Source organism: Lepidothrix coronata, unplaced genomic scaffold, assembly GCF_001604755.1.
Source record: "Lepidothrix coronata isolate B3197 unplaced genomic scaffold, Lepidothrix_coronata-1.0 Scaffold44, whole genome shotgun sequence".
In the NCBI taxonomy this organism is placed as follows: Eukaryota; Metazoa; Chordata; class Aves; order Passeriformes; family Pipridae; genus Lepidothrix; species Lepidothrix coronata.
The window spans coordinates 1-26,051 of NW_016690224.1; the positions used below are offsets into that span (position 1 = coordinate 1).

General features: G+C 42.1%; 1 protein-coding gene across 3 annotated transcripts in view; it reads left to right on the plus strand.

Annotated features, from left to right (window-relative positions):
- The first annotated feature begins 566 nt into the window (after window positions 1–566).
- SBNO1 (strawberry notch homolog 1) overlaps window positions 567–26,051 on the plus strand; it is a 29,888-nt gene continuing 4,403 nt past the window's right edge. The window contains exons 1-25 of one of the 3 annotated variants that reach the window (XM_017814305.1): window positions 567–708; window positions 6,935–7,068; window positions 7,516–7,620; window positions 8,639–8,948; window positions 10,609–10,653; window positions 10,998–11,098; window positions 12,217–12,313; window positions 13,398–13,558; window positions 14,519–14,652; window positions 14,799–14,889; window positions 15,827–15,988; window positions 17,138–17,273; window positions 17,352–17,457; window positions 18,667–18,820; window positions 19,502–19,684; window positions 19,886–19,983; window positions 20,659–20,810; window positions 21,358–21,555; window positions 21,829–21,999; window positions 22,084–22,253; window positions 23,026–23,157; window positions 24,566–24,701; window positions 25,129–25,241; window positions 25,342–25,413; window positions 25,836–25,935. In XM_017814305.1, coding sequence (XP_017669794.1) covers window positions 6,937–7,068; window positions 7,516–7,620; window positions 8,639–8,948; window positions 10,609–10,653; window positions 10,998–11,098; window positions 12,217–12,313; window positions 13,398–13,558; window positions 14,519–14,652; window positions 14,799–14,889; window positions 15,827–15,988; window positions 17,138–17,273; window positions 17,352–17,457; window positions 18,667–18,820; window positions 19,502–19,684; window positions 19,886–19,983; window positions 20,659–20,810; window positions 21,358–21,555; window positions 21,829–21,999; window positions 22,084–22,253; window positions 23,026–23,157; window positions 24,566–24,701; window positions 25,129–25,241; window positions 25,342–25,413; window positions 25,836–25,935 — 3,259 coding nt within the window. In that variant the 5' untranslated portion in view covers window positions 567–708; window positions 6,935–6,936. Of the gene's footprint in view, window positions 709–1,207; window positions 1,561–6,934; window positions 7,069–7,515; window positions 7,621–8,638; window positions 8,949–10,608; window positions 10,654–10,997; window positions 11,099–12,216; window positions 12,314–13,397; window positions 13,559–14,518; window positions 14,653–14,798; window positions 14,890–15,826; window positions 15,989–17,137; window positions 17,274–17,351; window positions 17,458–18,666; window positions 18,821–19,501; window positions 19,685–19,885; window positions 19,984–20,658; window positions 20,811–21,357; window positions 21,556–21,828; window positions 22,000–22,083; window positions 22,254–23,025; window positions 23,158–24,565; window positions 24,702–25,128; window positions 25,242–25,341; window positions 25,414–25,835; window positions 25,936–26,051 lie in introns of those variants that run through there. The other 2 variants (XM_017814306.1, XM_017814307.1) reach the window with 2 other exon arrangements.

Genomic DNA, 26,051 nt, shown 5'->3' on the forward strand with positions numbered 1-26,051 from the left:
CCCCCCGCCCGTGATGCAGCGAGAAACGCCAAATCTCGCGAGAACGCGCCGCCGCGTTCTCGCCGCCGGCCGCCATCTTGGAGCGGCAGCTGTCACGTGACCGCTCGCAGCCGTTCGCCTCCGCCTTCCCCTCCCCCCCCACACCCCCTCACCCGCCGGGAACCGGGCCCGGAGCGCCGAGGCTCGACTGCGGGCGGGGCTCGCCCGCGGGGACATCGCTTATTTTAAGGACGGTGGATACGCCGGGTTTTTTTTATTTTTTTAGAGGGTGGAGAAACTTGCTGCGTTCGCGCTGCTGGGAGCACGGAACCCCCGTGTCGCGGCATGTCCGGTGGCGGGGGAGAGCGGGCAGCGCGCGGCAGGGCCCGGCGGTGGGAGGCGGGGGGTGAAGGAGGGGGGGGCGGGCGCGAGACGGCGGCGGCGGCCACGTGACCGGGGAGGCCGCGCGGGGGGGGCGGGGAGAGTCACGTGGTGGCGCCGAGCGCGCGCCAGCGGCGGGGCGGTGGCTCGCGGGGTCACGTGGAAGGGGGGAGCGCGCGTGGGGGGGGAGGTGCGGCGCGGGTCACGTGGTGCGGGCGGCCACGGCCCCCCCCCTCCCTGTGAGGGGAGGGAGGGCAAAGATGGCGGCCGTGAGTTAGAAAGCGGCGGGCGGCGGGGCCGGCGGCGGACACTTCCAGGAGCCCACGGGAGGACCGAGCGCCACAGAGAGTGAGTCCCGCGCCGCCCTTCGCGCCTGGTGCCGCGCCCGCTTGGCTGCCTCCGGCCGCGCCCCGCGGCCGCCCCGCGGGGTTCCCTCCCCTCAGCCCCTCAGCGCGGCCCGCGGGGGTGTCCGGGGTGGGGGGGGCCGCGCCGCGTCGGGAGCGGCCCCGCGTCTCGCTCGGCGCCTCAGCCCCGGGGAGGCCGCGCCGCCGCCCCCGCGGGGGTCCCGGCGGGCCGGGGGCGGCCCCAGGGCGGGGAAGACGCCGCCGCCGCCCTGGCCGAGCCCCGGGAGTCCCGCGAACTTCGCGCCCGGGGCCGTGCGGGGGTGGGCGGCGGAGCCCCCCCGGGGTCCCGCGGAGCCCGTTCTGTGGCAGGGGCGGAGGCGGCGGGGGGGTTTGGCCGCCCCCCCGCCCCGCAGAGCCCCCCGCCCGGCCCGCGCCTTTGTGCGCTCCTTGCGTGGCCAGTGATTGTCGGGGCTGGCAACGGGGGGATGGGGGGGTTTGATTTATGGAGCCGGAGCGGCTCCGAGAGCCGCCGTGAGACGGAGCCCTCCCGCCCTCCCCCGCGATCGCGGCTCTGCTGGAGGGACGTTCAAAGAGGTGAAGGTCTGGAAACAAAAAAGTCGCGCCTGGGACACGATTACGCAGCCGATTCTGGCCCCAACCCGGAAGTTTATGTCGCGAACACGTGTTGGTGGGAAGGTGGCCGGGCTGCAGCCGCCGACCCTCCGGCCCTCCCACCGCCTCCCCTGGGGCTTCCCCGCCCGGCAGAGCCCTCCCGGGGCCCCGCAGCCTCAGGGGAGCTGAACCGCAGCGACAGACACGGCCTCAAAGTCCAGGGACTCAAACACAGGTTGCTAGGGTGAGTAATTATTTAACGTAGAAATGCCCCTATAGTCTGAAAGGGAAGAGGCCTTGTGGGGTTTTCTTCCTTGCGGGGTTTTTTCTTCTATTTTTTTTAGGTTGTTTCTTTATTATTTTTAGCTGACCAAGTTCCACACTGAGTTTGAGAGTAAATTGTACTTCCTTCCAGGTACTCATAGGTTGGTTTTAGATGGTTGGTGTCTCTTACAGATGAGGTCAATTTTTTAAATGCTTAAAAAATACCTCTGAATTGATCTATTAGATAACTCCAAAGCAAGTAAATAAAATTATTGGTGTAACCAAATGACACGATCTAAAGTTAAGAATTAACTCAGTGATAACCTATTTGGCTTTAGACTACCAGCGCTGTGTCTGGATTAAAATTATATCAATACCTGACTGTTTTGCAAGCTGCACTCCCTGAAAATTGAAGAACTGTAGTTGATGATGTAAAGCAAAGAATTTATTATGGCAGAAATTGTGTAACAACATGACATTTGGATTGGTTTTCCGTATCTGCCTTACAGCCACGAGATGTTCTATTTGTATGCAATCTTAGTCTTTAGACATAAAATGTGGGCAGTTTGTCTTGTTGTCCAGACAATTTCTTTGCTTTCAGAACTGGCTGAGAGCTGCTCTAAAAGCCATTGGAGCAGGTCAGGGATATAGGGAATGCATTTTTGGTGCTCTGAGGTGCACCTGGAACTGGCTCCCAGGCCAGAACTAAGGAGGGGTTGTAGTGCTCTTATGCTGCTCTTATCTCCTTGACTTTTCACTTCTTAAAAACTTTTGCTACTGGTTAAATTATCACCTCCGGCCATTTAGTCTAAAAGCTGATTTCATGCCAAATCATTGCATTGTAAAGTCTCTTAATATTTAAGAACTTCTGAATTCCACGTTTTCAGACAGCGTATCCTGACTGCTGTAAATTTTGCAGAATAGTCATTAAAGAGCTTTGAGGCAGAGTGTAATCCCACAGCACCCTGAACCATCCCTTATGTCCTTGCAAGCTTTGACTTTAGAGAGGTAACCAACATTGGAAAGATAGGTAGGATTTTTTCCAGGATTGGATTAACTTCTGATTTTTGTGAAAACAACCTTGCACATGTAAATGAAACGTTAACTACTGGTCTTGGGGTTAAGGCAGGGAAGGATGAGCGAGTTCAGTAATTAGGGTTTTACTCTTTGATTGGATGGGGACTTGGAAAGGGCCAGGAGGGATTGGGCTGGTTGGGTTTTTTCTTTTGTTGTTGCCCAGGTTGCCTTCTGGAGCCAAAAGCTGGGAGATGAGCTGAACCCACGTGGATATCCAGAGAATCCTGTTGTGTGGGGTGGGGGTTAACAGCCCTTAAACCTCTGTTGGGAGAGGCTGCAAAGAAAGATGTGAAACTTCAGATCATTCATAACTCACAGTTTAGACTAGCAGGGAATTTGGGGGGGGTGTCTGTCTTGTCTCTACAACTGCAGTATTTGTGTGCTTTTTTAAATGGCTTCCGGGTGACATGTATTCCTCAAAAAGCCAGTGGGATAAACCCTTCCAATAAAATGAGAACAGGAGTTGCCAACTCCATTGGTGTCCCAGGCCAAGCACTAACACCCAAGTTTGCAGTTGGATTCAGGACAGAGCCCAGGTGTCCAGAGGGTTTGGGAATAGCTGTGCCTGGTTGATTGTGATGTTTGATTTGGACTAACCTGTGATTCTATAATTGATTATGGTTTTTAAATAAGCACTTCAGGCATACAGTGTTACAGTGTGTAACTCACAGACCTGAAAATCAAAAGCCACTTCATTGTTTGGGATTCAACCATTATCTTTCTCAGGGCAAACAGAGCAGGTTGCTCGACATGTGTTTTAAAATCTTTTTTTCTTCTTTTTTGTTTTGCTTTTTGTACCAAAGCTAAAATGGAAGGAAGGAGAGAGCCAGGTTGGCATGGATACATGACATAGTATTAAACATGGCATTCTGGTTTTGTGTCTTTAAACCAGAAATTATTTACATAATACCAAACAGTGGTAGCAAAACTGTCTTTTTATCAAAGTTTTGGGCTGTATTCTTCAGCAGAAGAGAACCTTATAGAAATACTTGATGTGTTTTGGTAGCACTTCTTGAAATGGCAGCAGTTTACGTTTTTTCTTAATACAAGGAAAATAATTGAGAAACTACTGCTGTTGACATTTTATAAATACTTTTTTTTAGTTTTATTTCATAGGTTGATTTTTGCTCAGTGACATTGAACAACCTCACTAAACATAGACAATCTTATTTGCAAGATTCTGCACACTCAAAACAGTTCTTGGAGTGATGAAATGCTGAGGGAACAGCTTGTAATATTCACAACTTTTTAATAAGTATTTTCTTTTGGAGATTTTGAAGATGTGGCAAACAGGTCCTTATATAGTATTGCCAAGGCTGAGCTGGAGAGCTTGATAAAGTCACTTTTCACTTAACTGAGGAGCCTCCTACCTTGCAAGATTATGGAGCTGTTTCAGCCTGATAATGTTTTAGGCTTAACCAGCATGTGTTACAGAAAATAAACTCAGCTACCACAATGCAGCTTCTCCTGTATTTTTCTCCTCATTTAATTTCCTTGCTAAATTAAAACAGGGAGGGTGGGCAGCAGTGGGGCTTGGAAGTTACACAAAGCCTAAAATTGGTGCTAAGTATTCAGTGACTTTTAATGTAAAAATTCTGGAAGTTCAGAATTCCTTTTGTTCCAAACAATGCAGCTTTGTTCCTAGTGTACAGAAACAAAATAACTGAAACTAGTCAAACTTTCATTGTCCAAACTGACAGACAAACAATTGCAGTTGTTTTACTGAACTTTTTGCTGGATTGTGAGCAACCACAAATTTTTAAGACTTAAAATTGGGGTTATCATGAGAGTGATGCAGCTGGGGGATTTCTCAGTGACAAGGGATGCCTCTGGAGATACCCTGGAATTGTAGAAATTGCTTTGCTGGTTCCCCTCACCAGTCATCTAGTGAAAACTTGGAAATAAGGAATTAAAGCATTACTTCTGAACTCTGTGAAACTGTCTTAAGATATCTGAGCCATCATGGTTTTAAAGGTTAAAAATGTCGAGCTCAGTGTCATCACTGGTATGTTAAACTTGACTTAAAAGAGACTTGATGGGTGGTGACACCATTTTAGGATGGCTGGGGGAGATGTGTTTGTGTGGTGTTGGTGTGAGGGGGTTTTTCTAGCCTTGGTTTTGTTTTGAGTCTCAACTTCATAGAAAGGCCTTTCCTTTGTACGTTGTGAGAGTAGACTAGAAGTCATCTGGAGTAATTCTTTTTCTCCTAGTTCTCTTGAAGTAAACAGCCCCAAGCTTCAGACTTTCTGTGCTTCTATTCAGTACAGCCACTTATCTCTCAACCAAGTTTTAGTCATCTGTCTTTGGAGATCAAAACTCCTTCCAGACCAAAGAATGACACAAGTGACATTTTCTTCTCTTGGACACTGAAAGATTTTAGTTTATTCATCCTTTGAACACTTTGTGGAAGGGTGTTCATGCCTCTTCCTAATGGATACTGTAAAGTTATGATTGTAGAGCGTTTTGGAGCTTCTGTTTGATGGGGTGACTTGTGTGAATTCCCCTTCTGTGGAGAAATTCACCTTCGGTGGCTGCCCTGAGTTCTGAACACCAGAATTACTGATAAGCAAAAACTTCCTCTGCACACTTGAGCCTTTCTCCCCTCACCTGTTTCTAGTTAGTAAACAATGCTGTAAGTGTCTAAACTTAGATGGGATGGTCACTGGTAGGATTTTAGCCTGATGAAAATGAAGGCTTTATCTTACCCCATTAATATATATAATCCCCTTTTTTGAGATGGGAACCTCAATCCTTCTGAAAGGTGAAGCTGAATGTCAGTTCTTAATCATTTTTCTTGACCAGTTCAGGCTTCCAGGAGACAGGCTGGTGGGTTCATTAAATCTGCTAGGTGTCTTAATGTTTCTTAATGTCTTCTGTACCTGGTAACTACAAACCAGGCTATTCTGCCAATTTATCTGATCACCTGAAATGCCTTTAAAAACAGAGTCTGGTTCTGACAAGCAAGTGGTGTTTGATGGGGTTGTGTGTGGTCAGTAGCAGTCCTGCCAAGTGTTCTTTACTTAGATACTCCTTTGGGTATCTTTAAATGCTTGCTTAAAAGTGTATTTTCCCCTTGTCCCAGCACCTCAGATCCACTGCTTCACTTGTGGTGCCATCATCTTGGTGTGAATCCACTGAAGGAAGGCTTCTCCCTGCCATTGGACAGACTAAAACTAGGAAGAATAAGAATTAAGTGCCCCAGGCTTAACTTATTACAAGAATTACCTGTTCTGCCAAACGTGCTGAGGAATATGTGTGACCAGCCAGCTGGATGTGCTGAGCTGTGCCTGTACAAAGGAGAAGCAAGGGAATGCTGTTTGGGAGGCTTGGGAAGGAATATCTAAAATGCCAACAAATATTCTTGTCTTCTTACCTGCTTTAGAGTAGGTGTTTGGCTTCGGTGGGTTTTGTTGTTTGTTACCAGTGGGTGTAAAGGGGGTGTGGAGAGTAAGTGAAGTGAAGACCTACTTGAGGTGTATCTTAACCTGTAAAGGCAGCAGCTCAAGTTCTGTGGAATCATTTAATTTTTTGTCTTAATACTCGGGCAGGGTTTCTTTCTTAAGCAAGTGAAGCACGTTATCTTCCTTCTTCATCTTTAAACATGGACTATTTGGCTTTTTAATAAGTTTTTACATTGTCTAGAATAGCTTTTTGAAATTAATTTTGCTTGTCCTCCACATAAAGGAGCCTGTGACCTGCTGGTGGTGTCCTATTTAATATATAGTTACACACTATAATAGTGGCACATTTGCTCTTTCCACCACGCCAAACAAAATTTCTCCAGTGAATGAATGTAACCTAATGTAGCAGCAAGCAAGAAATAAAAGCTTTCCTTAAGCTCTTTATCACTAACTTGTTACAAGATAAAGTAAATGAGTTTTAATTGTGCTTCCCTCCTGCCGTTGCTTCACTGACAAAGACAGTTCATTAGCATAACACAGTCTCACCATTTCTGCTTTTGGTGTGTCTTGTAATGCTTGAAAATGAAGTGCAACAAAGACTAGAAAATGTGTTTTTTAAAGTTTATGGCCATGATAACGTTGTAGTAAACTTTTTAATTCTTCCTGCTTGTAAATGTGGTGGGCATATTAAAAATATTTTTAAAAACAAAACAGAGGAAAAACCTACAAACAAAAGAACCAGCAAATCTAGAAAGTGAAACTCTGTGTACAAGAGGCTGCACCTAAATCCGGGAAAGGGAGTGCTGTGCATGCGAAAAAATAGATCAAAATTAAATGTAACTTGTATTTACAGTTCTGTTTCTTTTTTCTTTTCAGAGATGGTGGAGCCAGGACAAGATCTGTTGCTTGCTGCTTTGAGTGAGAGTGGAATCAGTCCAAATGATCTCTTTGATATTGACTCTCCGGACGTGGTTCTTGCAAATCCAGCACCAACTCCAGCTGTTCAGCAGGTTAAAACAAGAACAGGGGTTTGCTAGAGGACATGAGAGCTTGGGCTTGGTGTGTTGGGAGGGGTGGGGAGGGTGGTGTTCTCAGCGAATGCTTGAAGAATGTGGAGTTTTCATAGACTTCTTGTTTCATGGTACTGAGTTGGGAAAATGACTTGCTATTAATTTAAATCTTTATACAAAAAAGCAATTTGAAACACTTTAGGTAAGCACAAACATAAATAAGCTTAATTTGTGGACATGAGGTGGAGGATGCTGTCATGTGTGAGAACTTTTCTGTCACTGGAGTCTGTCCTCTCTACTATAAAATGCACAAAAACTGTAACACAATACCGGGTTTAAGCTCCAAGATAGCCTTCAATCTGCCAGACTGTAACAGTTTCAGCCTGGGAACAGAAGCCTTGAGGTTTTATTCCTGCTAACTTGTTTCCTGATGCTTTGTTTCTGCAGTCAGTACCTCTTAGTGCATTAGAACTGGGCCTGGAGGCTGAGGCTGCATCGGCTGTGAAACAAGAACCAGAGACTGTTTCTACTCCAGCCTTATTAAATGTTCGGGTAAGAACTGGTGCTGCAGGATCTGTGTGTGTGGTGTGGTGGGTTCACCTGGGCTGGACATCAGGTGCCCACTAAGCTCCTTTATCACGCCCCCTCCTCAGCTGGACAAAGGCTGAAAACGTGAGGTGAAGGGCTCCTGGGCTGAGGTAGGCACAGGGAGATCAGCAGTTTGTCTTGGGCAGACCAGCCTCAGCTTGGGGAAATGAATTTATTGCCAGCTAACAATGGAGTAGGATAATGAGAAATAAGAACAAATCTAAAAATACCTTCCCCCCACTCCTCCCTTTGTCCTGGGCTCAACTTCAATCCTGACATCATCATATGTTGTCTTTGCCGCTCCTTGTTCCTCGCGCTTCTCCTCTGCTTCTGCAGCTCCTTCACAAACTTTCCAAATGTGGGTCCTTCCCATGGGCTGCAGTTCTTGATGAGCTGCTCCAGCTGTGTCTCCTGTGTGGCCACAGGTGCTGCCAGAAAGCCTGTTCTGGCATGGACTCCTCTCCATGGGGTCACGGTGTCCTTTGGGCACATCCACCTGCCCTGGGCTGCAGGTGGATCTCTGCTCCACTGTCACCTCCGTGGGCTGCAGACAGACATCCTGCCTCACCGTGGGCTCCAGGGGAATCCCTGCTCCAGCACCTGGAGCACCTCCTCCTTCTCCTTCACTGACCTTGGTGTCTGCAGTTTATGTATTGGGAATTCTCTTTAGCTCAGGGTTCCTGTACCTGTAGTAGTCATGTCTTGTACCTGGATGATGAATCCTTCATCCTGGTTTTTTTTATTTTCCTTACCTTAAAATAACATTTAAAAATAACTTTCCTAAATATGTGCAGCAATATATTGAAAGACACTTCTTGCAGCACAAGATAATTACTCTGGCATCTTCAGCATGTTATTTGAAGTCATTTCTTATTACAAGTGTCTTCTAAAACCTGGTATCTCCTGTTGATGAAAGGCTAATAAAGTCTGCTTGGGTTTTTTTTATTGTTTTCTGAAAATCTCCCTGGTTCTCTGTTGCCAGCAACCACCATCCACCACAACCTTTGTGCTGAATCAAATAAATCAGCTTCCAACCTTGGGGACTACAATTGTGATGACAAAAACGACGCCTGTCACGACCACCAGACAGACCATCACTGTAGCAAAGATCATCCAGACCAGCACAACCACCCGGCCCTCGGTGGCAGCACCAGCAGTAAGAAATGCCTTGACCACTGCACCTTCCAAGGACCAGATTCAGCTGAAAGATCTGCTCAAGAATAATAGTCTTAATGAACTCATGAAACTGAAGCCACCTCCTAATATTGCCCAACCAGTAGCAACAGCAGCAAGTGAGTTTTCTTCTTTTTTTCACCATTACAGTATTTTAAATAGTGAAATAATGATCTTTGCACATCTTGGATTTTCACTGATTAGTACAATACCATGGTAAAATGAAGTGATTGAGAAAAATTATAAAATTCATTCTAACTTTATTAGTGTTCATTTCTATAGTATAAAATAACAGGCTTCTTAAAAAATTAAGCTCTTGATTTACTTCATGGAATGAGGAAAATGACATTTTTGATTGCAGCTGGAAAATTGGTAAAATTAATCTATGAGCATTACTGAAATCAATTAACTGTCTTACTGGAGTCTGCATCAGTTCCTGTTGTACTGTGTACTTGCTGTGCAACTGTAACAAACTAGTACCTTGTTTGGCATCTTACAAACTAGATTTGTAGCACATGCTACAAACGGTGCTCCTGGGATAAGGTGTTTCTGTAAAGTATCTCCTGCAAAAGAAAAATCTGTCCCTCTGTTTCATCAGAGGCATCAGATCTATTGTTTAAAAAAAATTTAAATCCTAAAAACTTGCTGTTCATTTTCATGTCATCTCTGAAATGTTGTGTTAACTTAAGTGCCACAACTGTTTTGTTACCACACTCCCAATCTTTGTTTTATGATTCCTTTCATAATACTTCGTTGTATGTTTTTTGTAACATAATCAACTTAATATAAGGGAAAAGCTGCATGTGTGTGAAATTCTGATTTAATTCTTTCCTGTTACTCTGATTTCAGCATGAGGTTAAGGTCAGACTACTTAGTTAGAAAATATCTTTATTGCTGTTGTTTTTCTGTAAGGTACACAGGCTTTTTCTGGGTTTCTTTATTTTCACTGTGTCTGAAATGAGCTTTGCTGATTTTATAGGTGTGGTTGGCATAACCTATTTTCCGTCTGCAGATCGAGAGTGCAGTGAATGAGCTGCCTGGGAGGACTGAAACAAAAGGCAGAATGTGCCTCCTCATTTCATTGCCTTCTGTTAGGGAGTGGTTGACAAAACTTAAAGTTCAGACCCTAAATGAAGTTGGGGTTGGGGGTAAAGGAGTGAGGAAGAGGAGAGAAGGTTTTACAGGACTGACTTATCCCCTTGGTGCAAAGTGAAAACTCACAGAAGCACAGAATAGGTGACATCAATCCACAAATTGTTATAGTGGCACAGCTGCAGAAAATATTGAATCTGTAGCATCTGTATGAAGTAAAAAGGCGACATGCAACTTCCAGAGCTGCATTTCTAATCTTATTTGTGTTCTTATGTTTCTGTAATTTTTTTCATGTTTATAAAAAAAAATTGACAATACTTGTGGCAAATTGAAAGGCAGAGAAGCTCTTGAAAGGAAACATGGTCTTTTTGTATAATTCAGGCAGCAGGACTTCTAGATTGGAAAATATTAAAAAGTTGAATTATGCAATGTCTTTGAGGAAAATTTTTATTTGTGCAAGTGCCTTAATTGGTTTTTTTGGGCAATTATGCTAAATTTATTACACAATGGAAGCTTGACAGCCGGTTTCAATGTTTTACATATATCCTTGTGTAAATCACTTTTGTTCTGTACTGAGCCCCATTGCCAGTTGCTTCCAGATGTGACTGAGGACAGGAAAGTTAATAAATGGTCTTAAAGGATCCTGTTATAAACTTTAAACAATTGAGTTGACTTTTTGTTTTACAGAACTAATTGTAGTTTCTTCTAAGGTGGTAAATGCCACCAGACCAGGTAAGTTCATTTCTGTCAAAACTCTGAGCTTTTTGGTTTGTTGTTAAACTTCAGAGGCTCACAAGGTGGATTAGCTGTAAATCCTGTGTTTAGATTTGGTAAAGGTGAAAGATAATTTTTATTAAATATTGAAACATACACAACTGTGAGACACAGTGGCATTGCATGGGGAGGTCCTTCAGTCAAAAGAGTAACAGGATTTAACTCCTTGGACTTGTTACTTTGCTCAGAAGCATTGATTGTGTTGAAGCATTGGTGTGCTACTTGATATTTTAAACTTCTAAATGTTAATTTGAGTTGCTGTTTGGAGGGAATTCCTGTAAACCACAGCTTTCCTTTTGTAGCTGACCTGAGCAATGGTGCAGTGAAGAAGGAGGCTTCCACAAAAGAGGTAGCAAGAATATGGATAAATGACATTAAAATGAGAAGTTTCTCACCTACCGTGGTAAGTGGTACAGATAATTTGCCAAATGAGTGTGTTACTGGCCACAAGCACCTGGGGCCAGTTTCAGGGGTTACTCATCCGTGCCTTGTGTGTGGTGGAATTGTCAAGTGCAGCTGTTTTGTCCAAAAGCTCAGTTTCCCCGCTAAAAACTTGGTTAGATGACTAAAACTAACAGCTGTGTGGAGCAGAGACTACTGAGTAAATGACAATTTCAAGAAATTACTGTTCTTAACAGAACCTCATTGTATGTGTGAAGAAGGGTGTGCTGATTAAAGGTGATAAGCACATCCCTTGCTCTGGGGTAAGGCTTTTTCTTTTGAAATAACTGTTTTCCAATGAGGAAAGCCGGAGGAGTTCCTCTGGCACGGCTGTCCTGGGCGGTTGGATTGAAGATGTAAATTGAGTATCTTTCAATTTTCTGAACGTAATAAAATTACATTCTGATGCTGTAATTGAGTTTTGGCATCTTCACTGATAGCTGGACTGAGACTGAATTTGGGAAGAACTGTACTCCTCAGTCACTGGCATATAGAAGCCTTTTGAGATCACTTTTGTATTAAACATTAATAATTGTGGAAGATGTTTGATTTATCATCTAGCAAGTCCTTTACAAATATTCAAATACTTCCACTGATCAAGGCCACAGTAAAAAATGGGTAATTGTCAGGCTTCAGAGAGTACTGGGTAGAGCTGTGACTATTGTAACTATTCCCCAAAGCTGTCAAATCATATCATGAGTTTGAAACTCCTCATGACTTCAGGGGAGTACTTGGAAGTTAGGGCTGTTGTGTTTTCGGGACAGTTTTCTTGAAGTCATAGTCCAGTTTTAATATGCTGTAAGAAGAGTTCCTTTTTAATTCTGCTTGTGCAAGTTTGGGGTACTTGATCTCTTTGCAAAGGAGAGGAAGTTCCATGACTTTGTCTCTGAAGGTTTGTTCAGAGTGTGAGGAACCTACATTCCTGTCTGTAGTTTTCCCAGCTATTCCCTAGTTCAGCCAGCCCATGTGTTAAAACACTCAAGTCCAAGTTTGTCCTCATTTCCTTTCTCCTGTTCGTTTTCGGGACATGGAATATTGACAATGTGCTGTTTGACTAACAGGAGTATTTCTCTCTTGCAGAAAGTACCAGCAGTAAAAGAGGAGGAGGAACCTGAGGAAGAAGATGAGGAAGAAATGGGCCATGCAGAGACTTATGCTGAGTATATGCCAATAAAATGTACGACCTGCTGTTTAGTTACATCAAAAGGCTGAAATGCTTTCAGAGCTAATTTGTTTTGTGATTACTAACAGCAGAAAACAGACAAGTTACTGTCTGAGTCAAGTTAAAAGAACCTAAATATGTTGTAGGTTTTCTTAGGAAATTTTTTGTCTTCTACAGTGCTTAGTTTTGGAAGATATGTGGATTTTTTTAATAGAAGGGGAATTCTTTAGTGTATCTTTGAGCAGTACTTGTTTCACAGATATGACTGATGAACCAAGATAGGCATTTTTTTTTACCTATGTTAAGATGCCTTGTGCCTCAGCAGAGGAAATTTTATGAGGGGATTAAGTGCTCACTGCTACACTTAAAAATCTACTTTGAGTCTTTTGGTGTGAAATCACCCTGAGCACATTCTTCCTGCATTGTTCCTGGCTGACTACTTAGAACTGGTTCTTGGTTGGTTTTCTTTTAAGTGAATCTTTTACTGCTGTTAATTGCCATCTTCTGTTTTTTCTCCTTTCTCTTTATTGTACCCATTGACAGAAAGCTGTTATCTTGTTTCCTAAGTACATTGTTGACCTGCTGTATAAGCAAGGCAACAAATTTTAGGTGGAGTTTGTAGCTAAACAGTTAATTTTTATTGTCACTGATGAGATCTGTCAGCAATTAAACCATGTCTGTTCTAAATCTTTTCTCCTCTCATTCTGCTTAAAAACAGCACTATATAAATAGAGAGAAGAATGTTGCTTTTGTGATTCTGGCATCCTGAGGCTGCCTCTGGCCTTTTGGGAAGACAAGGTCCAGACTGTTTTTTCTCAAACATGTCAAGTCCCCAAATAATTTAATTTTCTATTAAGTGACTTTTATCTAATTTTATAAAAATTGGGGGAAGGTGGTGAGAAGAGAAAGTATGATTGCAGTTAAAAATTCAGATTAATGTGTTCCTTGGTTTAACACTTGACAGACTGTTGCAATGAAACGTTGCTGACTTCGGACTTTGCAATCACAGTTGTAATTTGTTTTGGTAAATATAATAACTTGTGCTGCAGCACCAGAGCTCTGGATCATGTTTTCATCTTCTCCCTTCCTTTTCACCCAGTAAAAATTGGGCTACGTCATCCTGACCCAGTAGTGGAAACCAGCTCGTTATCCAGCGTGACTCCTCCTGATGTGTGGTACCAGACATCAATATCAGAAGAAACAATTGATAGTGGCTGGTTGTCAGCTTTGCAACTTGAAGCAATCACTTATGCAGCCCAGGTATGCCAGATATCAGTGCAGCTTAAAAGCTAACAGAGAATTTAAGAAGAAAAACTACTGTCTGACAAGCATAGCTATGTCAGTTTTATGAGATAAAATAATAAGAGCTTAAAGGTTTGAGTTGCATTAGGAGGTGGCAGGTGAGCTTCAGTTCAGATAAATGGGAGGTAATACACCTAGGAAAGCTTTTTCTAAACCACTTCCATAATGCTGATCTCTAACTGTCTTAAAACTCAGGAAGAAGAAGTTAGTCATTTTTATTTCTCTGAAATAACTTAATGGCTGCAGTAGCAGCAGGCTGAGAAACTGAGCCCTGTTTGACGTCACTGGGAGGGGTATGGAGAGCAAGGCTGGGTGTTATTTTGCTGCTGAATTACACTTCAGTGTGCCCACAGCAGATGTGTGTGCAGCACTCTGTGTGTTGGAGAGGGAGATAGAGAAATTGAACTAAAATTGTCACAGGAGGGAAGTTGCCTCTTGAAAAAAAGACTAATGTGGCTGGGCCACCTGGGGCTGGAGAGGAGAAAAGGAATGGGAATGAAATATAGGTTTACATAACCAGGAAGTCAGTGATAGCCCACAAAACCGAACTTGGTGAAAGGAGATTTGGTTTAAAATGGGCAGAACAACATTGCTGTTCACAGGCTCTGGATGTCTGGGTCTTGCTGCTGTAAAAGGCTGTGGAAGTGCTTATTGGAGTGTTAGGAAAAGGCACTGAAAGAATTACACAGATCTGTAGAACAGTCATAGGTGTGCTGAGGGAAGAAGGGAGAATGGATCACATAAAGCAGTTAAGCTCATATGCTTTCCTTAAATAAAATCCCCTTTTCCTGCTGCCAGGAGTTTGCTTGGACCACTGGTCTTCTCCAATAGGATGTTTCTTATGTTTGCTCATTTCTGACAATCCCCAGTGATGTGTTCTGGAGAATGGGTACAAGTTTTTTGTTCTTTCTCCTACAGCAACATGAAACATTCCTGCCCAATGGAGACAGAGCTGGATTCTTGATAGGTGATGGTGCTGGTGTAGGAAAAGGAAGGACCATAGCTGGAATAATCTATGAAAATTACTTGTTAGGCAGAAAAAGAGCAGTCTGGTAAGTGTGTGAGGATTTGTTAGAGCAGACACTCCAGTGACTGTATGACTTCAATTCAGGGTCATCTGTCTTCTGACAAAAGTTGTAGCAACTGCTTTTTGAGCTTCTGCTGTACTTACAGAACTTACCTTGTTTTCTGTCCTCAGGTTTAGTGTGTCAAACGATCTGAAATACGATGCTGAAAGAGATTTGAGAGATATTGGAGCAAAAAACATATTGGTTCATTCATTAAACAAGGTGTGGAAACTTTTTACTATGTACAGTTGAGGCAAAGCCTTAGGTACGCTGGTGTGACGGGTTGTGCATGTTGACTGTTTTAAGAGCAAGAATGTACTAATTTCAATAAATGTGCTGTCTAGGCCTTGTTTGACAGGCCTTAATCTTACAAAGAACCACACAGAGCTTTAAGTTAATCATGTAAATAGGCCCCTTGTAGGATTAAGTCTTAGCATGTGCTTTTTTTTAATTACTCTTCAAGCCACTACTGACACTGCTAGTAGAGTATTTTCTAGGAAGTTGAAGTATTCTTTAAATCTTTAAAGCTTTGTAGCATTTGATTTTTTTCCTTTCTATCTCTCAGTGCACATTTTAGATGGAATACATTTTGTGTGTAATACTTGAATAATGGACTTGCTCAGTGACTTGTTAAAGCAGCAGTGGTGTGAGCAGTTATTTTTGGAGACTGTGCCTCTGCTCAGGATTAGCCACTTAAATTGTGAAGTGTGATTGCTGGTTGAATTCACTGAACTTAAAGTTTGATTTAAGTTATATTTTTGCTTTGTGAGTTCTTAATTTCTAAACTAAAGCTTTAGAAATCATCACTTGTGGTAGCAGCAGTAAATACACTTGAGGTATTGGCTTTAAAGGGATACATTGGAACTAAAATCTCAGTTATATTTAAATTAAGGAAAGTGTGTAGCCAAAGAATGTTTCTGTTAAGCTTCTGAAGCCTCAGCTCTAGTCTTCCTTAAGTGTGTATTTAAATAAGGCCCTGTATAACCCCTTAACCACATTGCCATGTGCCAGCTGTGCCCTGAATCAGGATGTGGGATATGGATGGGTCACCATGTTCACACCTTTAAGGTTGAGACCACCAGCATCCCATAATCATCTGGGAGGTGGGATTGAGGAGGGATCTCTTTTGATTAATTTCTGTAATTTCTTTTTATTGCAGTTCAAGTATGGGAAAATCTCTTCCAAACATAATGGAAGCGTGAAGAAAGGTGTCATCTTTGCTACCTATTCTTCTCTTATTGGAGAAAGTCAGTCTGGAGGGAAATACAAAACCAGATTAAAGCAGCTGCTTCACTGGTGTGGTGAAGACTTTGATGGTGTTGTATCCTTTGTCTGGAGTTCAGTTTATTCTAACCAAACTTCTATTTAAACTTAAATCTTTACAGATAATAATGTATTTGTAGGTGTTGTTCCTTATTTGTGTTGGCAATCAGTTGTGTGCATGCTCTGACACGAGACTTGAAGTTTTATAAACTGTGCCAGAAGTATTATCATTATCTTGTTGCCACACAACTCAGGTACAAGAAGGAAGCTTCTGCTTTTTCTGTAACAAGCACATAAGATTCTTAAGCGTCATATTTTAACTTTACACTAAAATTCTCTCCAGTGAACTATTAAAAAAATTCGAGTATCAACAGCTGTGCTGGTTTAAGAGTTAACCAGCAGGGGAAATGAACTCAACTCAAAGGAGAGATTATAAGTAAGAATAACAATTTATTAAAATAATACAGTAAGTACAATCATACAAACAAACAATTGGTCTTAACCCACCAAACCCAAATGTATAACCCAGTACCCTGGGGCATGAACAAAGTGGTGTTCCTTGGGCCCCGCTTGAGTCCAAAGTAAAGGGAGAGGGGAAAAAACCTGCTGGTGGGAGAGCTGTTGCAGTCTGGTCAAAAGTGGTGATTGCAGTCCAGCTGAGGTTGAGAGCGATGAACTGCAGTCTTCCTCTGGATCCCACGAGTGGTTAAAAATGTTCCAAGACTCCAAGATTATATATCCTCCAGTTCAGGCAGGAATGCTCAATACTTCCCTCAGGGCGGGGAGTTCCACAAAGGGTGTGAGGACAAGAGCATCCTCCTATCTCACAGGCCTCTTAACACCTAGTTTATAGCCTGAGGAGTCAGGCTCTATGGGCAGAGGGTGCGAATAGTCTATTGACAACAGTTTCTGGGAAATGGCATGGAAGGCTATAGAATACACAGTTTTGGGTTACACCCATACCATGATGAACTGGTCTCAGTTGTCCTAACTAGGACAACAGCATTCTCAAGAACTCAAGTGTTGGCCATTGTGTTCTTAAATACTGAACTAGTAGCTAAATGTTTTCCCAAGATTTTTAGTGAAAAAACACTAGTGTCTTCTTGAGTCAACGATTTACCTGTTGAAATTAGCAGTTTTTCTTGCCTTCTGTTTGAGATCCTCACTCTAAAAATGTGGGACGAAGTTTTCCTTAATTACAGTTCAGATTGTATTTGATGAGTGTCATAAAGCAAAGAACCTGTGTCCTGTTGGTTCATCAAAACCAACAAAGACAGGTCTGGCCGTACTGGAGCTTCAAAATAAACTTCCCAAAGCCAGGGTTGTTTATGCCAGTGCCACAGGTATGTGCTGCTGGGTTTGCACTCGGTGTCTCTGTATGTCTTTGCTGGCACTGGTTCAGACTCTGTTCTTCTCCTCAGGTGCATCTGAGCCAAGAAACATGGCATATATGAACCGTCTTGGAATTTGGGGTGAAGGAACTCCCTTTAGGGAATTCAGTGATTTTATTCAGGCTGTTGAAAGAAGGTAATATTTCATTTCAGAGACCTACAGCAGGAACACACGTAGTTGTGCCTGACTGTGCTCTGCAGTTCCTTGTCTTCACTCAGTCCTCTGCAGACATGTCCTGTCACACCAAGAACTTTCTAGCTCTGGCAGAAATGTACTTTATCTTAGGTGATGAAAAATAGGATGTTTCTCTTGCTCACAGAAAAATTGGAGGGCTTTAGAAGCTTGTTGGGAAAAAAACCTTAATGTGGGTGTTAGGAAAGGAAAAGACTTTGCTCCCCATGAAAACACCCTGTGTGTGCTGTCTGTGCAGTTGATGGCTCACTGCAGAAGGCCTCTGTTTATGCATCAGCTCAGCAATTTAATAGGAGGAAATCTCATTCTTGTCCTTACTGGCATAAGAACCCAGCTCAGGGAAATTGTATCTGCTGTGGCAGAATACTTCATGCTTCAGAATGTGTCAATAAAACTGAATTTGAGGGGTCAGAAAAAAACACTGCTGCATTCTTTGGTAGGCGAGCATCTTAGTATGTTTTGTCTACTTAAAGAATTTTGAACACTTCAGAAAGCTTAGTATGCATTTTATTTACCATCTGCATGATGCATGACTCTTCTAGACTGTGCCAGTGTAGTCTCACTTCATTACTGAGTATGGATCAAATGAGCAATAATGAAATTACAGCCCCAAGCCTGTGAGTAGCAAAGCTTTGCAGGTGACTTCAGTGCTCTCAAGGTATTGCTAGAGGTGTGTTGCTGCTGAGGAGAACTGAAGTTACCTACTAATTAAATAATTTTCATGCCAGCATAAATTCGAATGGCTCACTACAGTTTGTATTAATTATTTTAAATCTTCAGTGGAATCTATAAAATTACAATACAAGATTCTGTTAACATTTGGACCAACGCCATTGTCCACGTACAGTTTGTAAGGTGCTGTCTCCTTATGCTTCCTAGGTCATTTGGGAAAAAAAATAACTGAGTTTTACCTCTTGGGATGCACTTAATTCTCACAAGGCAGGGATACAGTTTTATGTAAAGGCTAAATGTCAGACCCCCTGATGGGATGTGTTTAACAAAACAGTACTAATGATTTCAAAAACATATTCCTTCACATTTGTAAGCTCGCTGTTTTCTTCTAGAGCACTTGAGGTTGTGGGTTTGGGTTTTCTTAACAAATCCTTGCTCTTGAAAATTCTAATATGGACTTAATTTGTTCCCTTATTTTAGAGGTGTTGGTGCCATGGAAATAGTTGCTATGGATATGAAGCTGAGAGGAATGTACATAGCAAGGCAGTTGAGCTTTTCAGGTGTAACTTTCAAAATCGACGAAGTTCTGCTTTCACAGGAATATGTTAAAATGTACAATAAATCTGTGAAACTGGTAAGAACCCCTTTCTAAATTTGCTTTCTGTATTGAGTTCTGAGAGGTTGAAGTTGGTCGAAACTTGAATGCTCCTGAAACAACCTGTTGAGAGATGGGAATGGCATCTTCTTGTGTCTTTAATATAAAGATTTCTCCATTTAAGGCTTGGCAAAAGCTGTTAATTTTTGTTCTGAGTCATCAAAGTTGCAGTTTTGGTTGTATCTTCCAGTACCTGCCAAAATCCACTGCCTTCTAGCAGTACTTCAGACACTTTGGTCACTGTTGCCCAAGATAAAGCTGTTCTGTTGGTCCTACTCTTGTGCTCCTCTGCCTCCATTTAGGCAAACCAAGGCAGTGGGTTTTTCTCTTCTTGGGATGGTGCTTAATAATTAATTATGGGCAGTGCTCTCTGCTTTCTTAACCTTAATGTATTAATGGAGAAGCTAGATAATTAGAAAATACTGTGTATGTTTGCTCTGGCTATAATGCAAATGTATCTGCTTTTTATTGAGAGTAATTGCTTAATTTACTAAGCCATAGCTGGGGTTTTTTGTGAGCTTTGCTGTCTGATGAGTTTCCTTAAAGTGCAGTGTCATAATACTGTAGCTTTAAACTCTCCTGTCTTTATTTGGATATTAAACAATGTATCTCTGAGCCTTCAAATACAACCTGTAAAGCCATTCACGATGTCTTGTTCAGTGGGTCAGTGCTCGGGAGAGGTTTCAGCAGGCGGCCGATCTCATCGACGCGGAGCAACGCATGAAAAAGTCCATGTGGGGGCAGTTTTGGTCAGCACACCAGAGGTTTTTCAAGTACCTTTGCATAGCCTCCAAGGTGAAGAGAGTGGTGCAGCTTGCTCGGGAGGAAATCAAGAATGGCAAAGTAAGTCGACCACAACCTATTTTTAAATATTTTTCTTAATTGTAAAGCTATTAAATAATTTTTTATATATATTAATGCAAATATTTTCAGCCATGTTTTTGTACTTTATGGTATTAAAGCTATTTAATGAGCAGAAATTCAGGCAAAATAAGCTTGCAGCTCAGACCTAGTGACGGTGTGTGGTGTTCATTTGTCCCTTAGTGTGTTGTCATTGGCCTGCAGTCAACAGGGGAAGCGAGAACATTGGAAGCTTTGGAGGAAGGTGGAGGTGAACTGAACGACTTTGTTTCCACAGCAAAGTAAGACTGAAGTTTTAGAACTGTTCTTTACAAAACTAACATTCATCTGGTTCTGTGTGTGTGTGTGTCATTTGTCCTTTTATGTGTCAAAAGTTCATCAGTGCACAGAAAGTTGGGAATCCTTTAGTACTGATGTTCTTTACTGCAGCTTCCTGTACCTAAGGTCTGACAGTATTGCTCAGGTGACCCCTTGGTTAGTTCCTAGTTCTTCTGGCATTCCAAAATGTTTTCAGGTGTGAACAGCTCGTGCTATTCTACTCAAACTGGGAGGAGGGGAAGACTTGCTGAGTGTGCACTGCAGTTAAACCAGAGCAGGTTGCAAACCATGACTTCCTCCTATGAGATGAGCCAGAGCCAATCCCAAGGCTGCCTTGCTGGAAATCTTAATAAATTAAATTAATCTGTTACTTAAACCGAGCAATAAAAAAATAGCAGTAGCAATACCACTTACTATCAAAACCAGACTTAGTAGATTTTACGTAACAATGCTGTAAAATAAATGTCTCCTGCTTTCAAGGTGACAAATACAGCAATACAGGTGATAATATTCAGAGTGCTCCTGTGCACTCATAAGGAATCATTCTTCAGAGAGCTGAAGCAGTTAAAATGTTACAGCTTTGTAGTTTAAATAAATGCAAATTCCACTGAAGAACTCTTTTTTTTTTTCTTACACAGAGGAGTATTCCAGTCTCTTATTGAAAAGCACTTTCCAGCTCCCGACAGGAAGAAGCTGTTTAGCTTGTTGGGAATTGATTTGACTGCTCAAAGTAACAACAATTCACCCCGAGACAGCCCTTGCAAGGAGAACAAGATAAAGAAACGAAAAGGTAATGCTGATGTTCTTACACTAATGCCACAGTGGAAATGGCAACTTCAGAGCTGCCTAGGAGTGAACTTGGGATAAAATATGGGAATATCTGTACAGTCATTCATGTAAGAGTGTGTATTGCGGGTCTCTGAGACTTTTGTTGGAGATTCCCATTATTAGATTTAAAACTGCTGCTGAAGCACTATATCCTGTACATTTCGGGTACTTTTTGCTCAAAATTGGATTGAGCTGCTATGGGTGCAAAATGCTTTGCACAAACCATTTCCTGATGCAGTCACACAAATAATTGCTTTCTTTTCTTGAGGCTCAGTAAAGAGAAGCCTGATACACCCCCATTCCCAAACTGATTATCTTCTTGCCCAAAAGTAGGTGATGATAAAAAACTTGGGAGAGAGATTTTGCTAAGAACTTAGATTCTTTCAAACAGTTCTGTTTTTAGAAATTGAGTATTTTTCTAGTTTGTGTGCAGCAGTGGTAACACAAACCTCAAAGTGTTGACTACAAGCTTTAAACTAAGTTCTTTTTCTTCTGGGGTGATGGATCAGGTGAGGAGATAAGCAGAGAAGCCAAGAAAGCTCGCAAGACAGGGGGCCTTGCAGGCAGCAGCTCTGATGAGAGTGAGAGTGAGTCTGATGCTTCAGATAATGAAGAAAGTGACAATGAGAGCTCCAAATTCTTGAGTTCTGGAGATGATGATGACTTCAACCCATTCAGAGATGAATCCAGTGAGGATGATGAAGATGGTAAGACAGCTTGTGTTTCATCAAGCAAGTAGCTGTATTTGCAAATAATAAGCAGAAAATCTTTCTGAACCATTTCAATGAACAACAAATAAGTGTTTGCTAATCACGTAGTTTAGTCCTAATGAGACTCAAATTAGCATTAGAATGTAAATCTTCAATTAGATTTTCCACACTGGAGTTCAGACTTCTGTAAGTCACTTTTTGCAATGAGAATGTATTTCTTTCAAAGGGAAATATGGCTGTTCAGTAAATGTTTGAAACTTTTAACTTTAGATCCCTGGCTCATTAGAAAAGAGCATAAAAAAAATAAAGAAAAGAAAAAGAAGAAAAGCATAGACCCAGACTCCATTCAAAGTGCCTTACTAGCCTCTGGCCTGGGATCCAAACGACCCAGCTGCTTCACTTCCACTGTTGGTACCACCACCTCGAGTACCAACACGTCTGGTAAGAAGTTTTTGATGTTGATTCACTTTCTTAGCAGTTGGGCAATAAAATTCTAAATCTCAAAGAGTATCTCTTAAATTTCAGCAAACAGCAACACAAACAGCAGCTTTGTAACGAGTCAGGATGCTGTTGAAAGGGCCCAACAAATGAAAAAAGAACTGCTGGATAAACTGGAAAAGCTGGCTGAAGATCTTCCACCTAATACACTGGATGAGCTTATAGATGAACTGGGTGGTCCTGAAAATGTTGCAGAGGTAGGCTGGTGTTCACATGTAGAAAAATGTATGTTTTTAAAGAGCTTGTTCATCAGTTCTAGGCAGTAATCTCACAGGTGGTGAGAATAGAGGTTACCTTGCTGGATGGCTCTGAATTAGAGAAACTTGGAGATTGTTTTAGAATACAGAGAGGAGTTCTGAATGGATGAACGGGTCATTTCAGAGCCTGATAGTTTCCTGTTGGGTAAATCACACCAGTTTCTCTTGCTTCATAGTGGTTTATTTCTCTAACTAGCAGTAGTCAGTTTGAAGCTTTAGTTCATCCTCCAAGACAATGGAGATGAAGGACCCGGGTGTGTTAATGAAAAGCTTGATTAATTATTCTCTCTTTCTCAATAACTTCAGAAATATGTCTTCAAGCTGCCTGTCTCTATCAAGTAGAAACATCATTGTGATTTAAAAGGCCCTGTCAAAATCAATGACACTCTAAGCTATCTGTTGAGTTTATTTTCTTAGTACTGCTGGTAAATCCCTTATGAACAGTAGCATAATATGACATTTTTACATAGATATGCTTTGTTATGCTTTTTTTGGTTCCCTGAGTTACCTCTAAATCAGTGTTCCACATAGCGGGTCACGGCATCAATCAAAAAATAACCCAGGTTCTCTATGTACTTTTGCACTTGGAGTAAATTGCTGACTCTATTTTGAGGTTGGTACACGAATAAATAGCAATATTGCTCGGGGCTTTTGGTCATGGAGTGGTTTTGATATTGCCACAATGAGCCTGTGTTCCCTTTTCCTTTGGAAGATGACGGGCCGCAAAGGGCGGGTTGTGAGCAACGACGACGGCAGCATTTCCTACGAGTCCAGGTCTGAGCTGGACGTGCCTGTGGAAATCCTGAACATCACAGAAAAGCAGAGGTTCATGGATGGAGATAAGGTAATCCTTAAAGAGATAAAACATGCCAGATGCCATGGCAACACCAAGCTGTTGAGTTGTGGCTCAGCCATCATTGCACAGTGACTCGTAGTAGCGTTGGGATAAAGTATTGCCTAATTATGAAAGAAGGAGTGAAAAATTGTTGTTTCCTCTTTCTCACTATGCTTTCATTAGCAATGGGAGGAGAAGGAATGAAAAATTGCACTGGAATGCTGAGACATCTTTGTTATATGTCAATTTTAAATCAAAATACATTACAGAAGTATGTCTAAGAGTTATCCTTTCTCTGAAAAAGAGAAGCTCCAGTGACCTTATTGTGGTCTTTCAGTACCTGAAGGGAGCTACAGGAGAGCTGGAGAGGGCCTATACCATAAGTACTAGTTAATAAGCATTTTCTGTTGACTGCTGTGTGTTTTGTTTTTCAAATCAGTCTGTTCCACTGTGCTTGAAAGGTCAGACAGTAGTTTGGGTGACCTCAGAGGCTTGTCCTTGAGGTGTGCACCCATGTGCCAAACCAAAAGCTTGCACCTTTAAGCTGATCTTGTAAAACAAAACATGTTTAAAAGGCAGATTTGTGGTTCATATCTCTGATTCATTGATCTTGTTAAACTGTACCTCTCCTTCCAAGAGGTAATAATGAAATTGGGAAATGAGGAAAATCTCTGACTTGGTATGAAAAAACTTTCAGGGACAAGGTGAGGTTGTTAACCCTAACAAGGATTGAGAAGTAATGCTGGGTAGAGTGATGACTTTTGTCCTTTACATTGCAATCTGAAAGAAAATCCTGACTGGAATGATGGTAGGATTGAAGGTGATAAAGAAGGAGGGAGGGGGAAAAGCCCTTCCCAGTGGTTCACTTGGACCTTGCTGCCACAAGAGGGCAAATGGAGTAAATGTCACTGTGTGGAACTTGTGTGGTCTGTTGTGACACTTGAGGGTAAAGACTCAGTTCCTGTAAGTGACTTGTGCACAGTCCAAACAGTTACATTCTTTGAAGGCACCAGAGTGGCCAGATCCTCCTCAAGACTTTTTGTCTTCTCTTTGTTACTATTGGAACAAGTCTCTGTGTCCCCTCCCTTCTTTCTGAAGTGCCGGCCAATGTCAGAGCAACCTGCTCTCTGGGATGGCAAGACTGCAGCATGTACCACCTGTTTTCATTTGCACAGAGATGATGTTGAAAAGTAAAGAAGCAAAACCCACTCCTTTCAGTCAAAAAAAATTCATTAACATTTCTAACTCTGATAAAGGGAACCACACCTTGTCTCCCCTCCCTCCTCCTTGTGATAGGAAGACCAAGTAACAGTGACACCATTCCACTCTAATGTTTGCTCATAGCTGTATAATGAGATTTTTCTTAGACACTGAAAACTGAAGCTTGATTTTGGGTTTATATTTTTCTTCCTCCAAGAACATTGCCATCATCTCAGAGGCTGCCAGCTCTGGGATATCATTGCAAGCAGATCGGAGAGCCAAGAACCAGAGACGGAGAGTTCACATGACCCTGGAGCTGCCCTGGAGTGCAGACAGAGCAATACAGCAGTTTGGTAAATACTTCTTTTTGTATCCTTTCTCTGGCAAACTTAGTAATACTGCCTGAGTTTACTGCTGACTCACGGGAGATCAGATGGAGTAGGTGACCTCTTAAGGACCCCTCCAGTCTTCTTTACTCATGAGCAGAATCTGCTTTTTCTGCAGTCATAGCTAATTGTCTTGAAAGTTTTGAAAGAAACCTTGCAAACAAGCCTGTGCTGCAGCTTTGGAGTTTTATTCATGTATCCAGTGTCTTTATAAAAGTTGCCATAGCTCTAGAGCATCTGTGCTGCCTTCTGTTGGCTGTAATACAGCAGAAACTTAATTTTCAGCAGGATTAAGTTCTAGCTTTTTTCCTCACTCTACACAATTCATAGTTTATTAGAAATATTCCATGAAGTGGAATTTATTTAACATATGTACTTCTATTTAATTATCCAGGAAGAACTCACAGATCCAACCAAGTGACTGCTCCAGAGTATGTGTTCCTCATTTCTGAACTGGCAGGAGAGCAAAGATTTGCATCCATAGTTGCAAAAAGACTGGAGAGCTTGGTAAGATTGTTTCAAGTGGTCTGAACCTTCATTTGAGAAAATGCAAATTAGATTTCTTTTTCTTAAAATTCTGTTTAATGACAACTGCGTGTCTTAACAGGGAGCCCTCACCCACGGGGACAGAAGGGCCACAGAAACTCGAGACCTCAGCAGATTCAATTTTGACAACAAGGTGATGGTTCTATTTTTGTTGGAAAACCTGTGCTGTGGTGCTTATTCCACAAATGACCTGTTGAGGAAGGATCTTTCCCATCTCCTACCTTTAACTGTATCACTTTCTGAGGTAGCCAGTAACATTCTTAATTCTGTTTGCAAAGCCATGTAGAACACAAATGTGTGTAAATCACTGTTCTGCCTTGGCAAAGTCTTAACTAAATGGTGTGTCCTTTCCATCACAGCTGAAAGATTGATTTGGCAGTTCTAATTAGAAATTAAGACTGCTTTGTTTTCAATTATAAGCTACACTACATAAAGGTAATAACCAATTCCCTTTACTATTGCAGAGAAAAATGTTTTATTGTGAATCAAAGTATATGTGCTTGGGGCACAAAGACTGGATCCCATTGATAGAATAACTTTCTTTTCCTTTCACAGTATGGCAGAAATGCTTTGGAGATTGTTATGAAATCCATTGTGAACTTGGACTCCCCAATGGTCTCACCTCCTCCTGATTTTCCTGGAGACTTCTTCAAAGGTAAGATAATTCACTGGCTGCAATAGCTTTCTTTTGATCCTTCTCCAGTAGGCAGAAAATGCAAATAATTTGAGAGCTATAAAACATTGTTACTATTTAAACTGATCAGCTGGGAC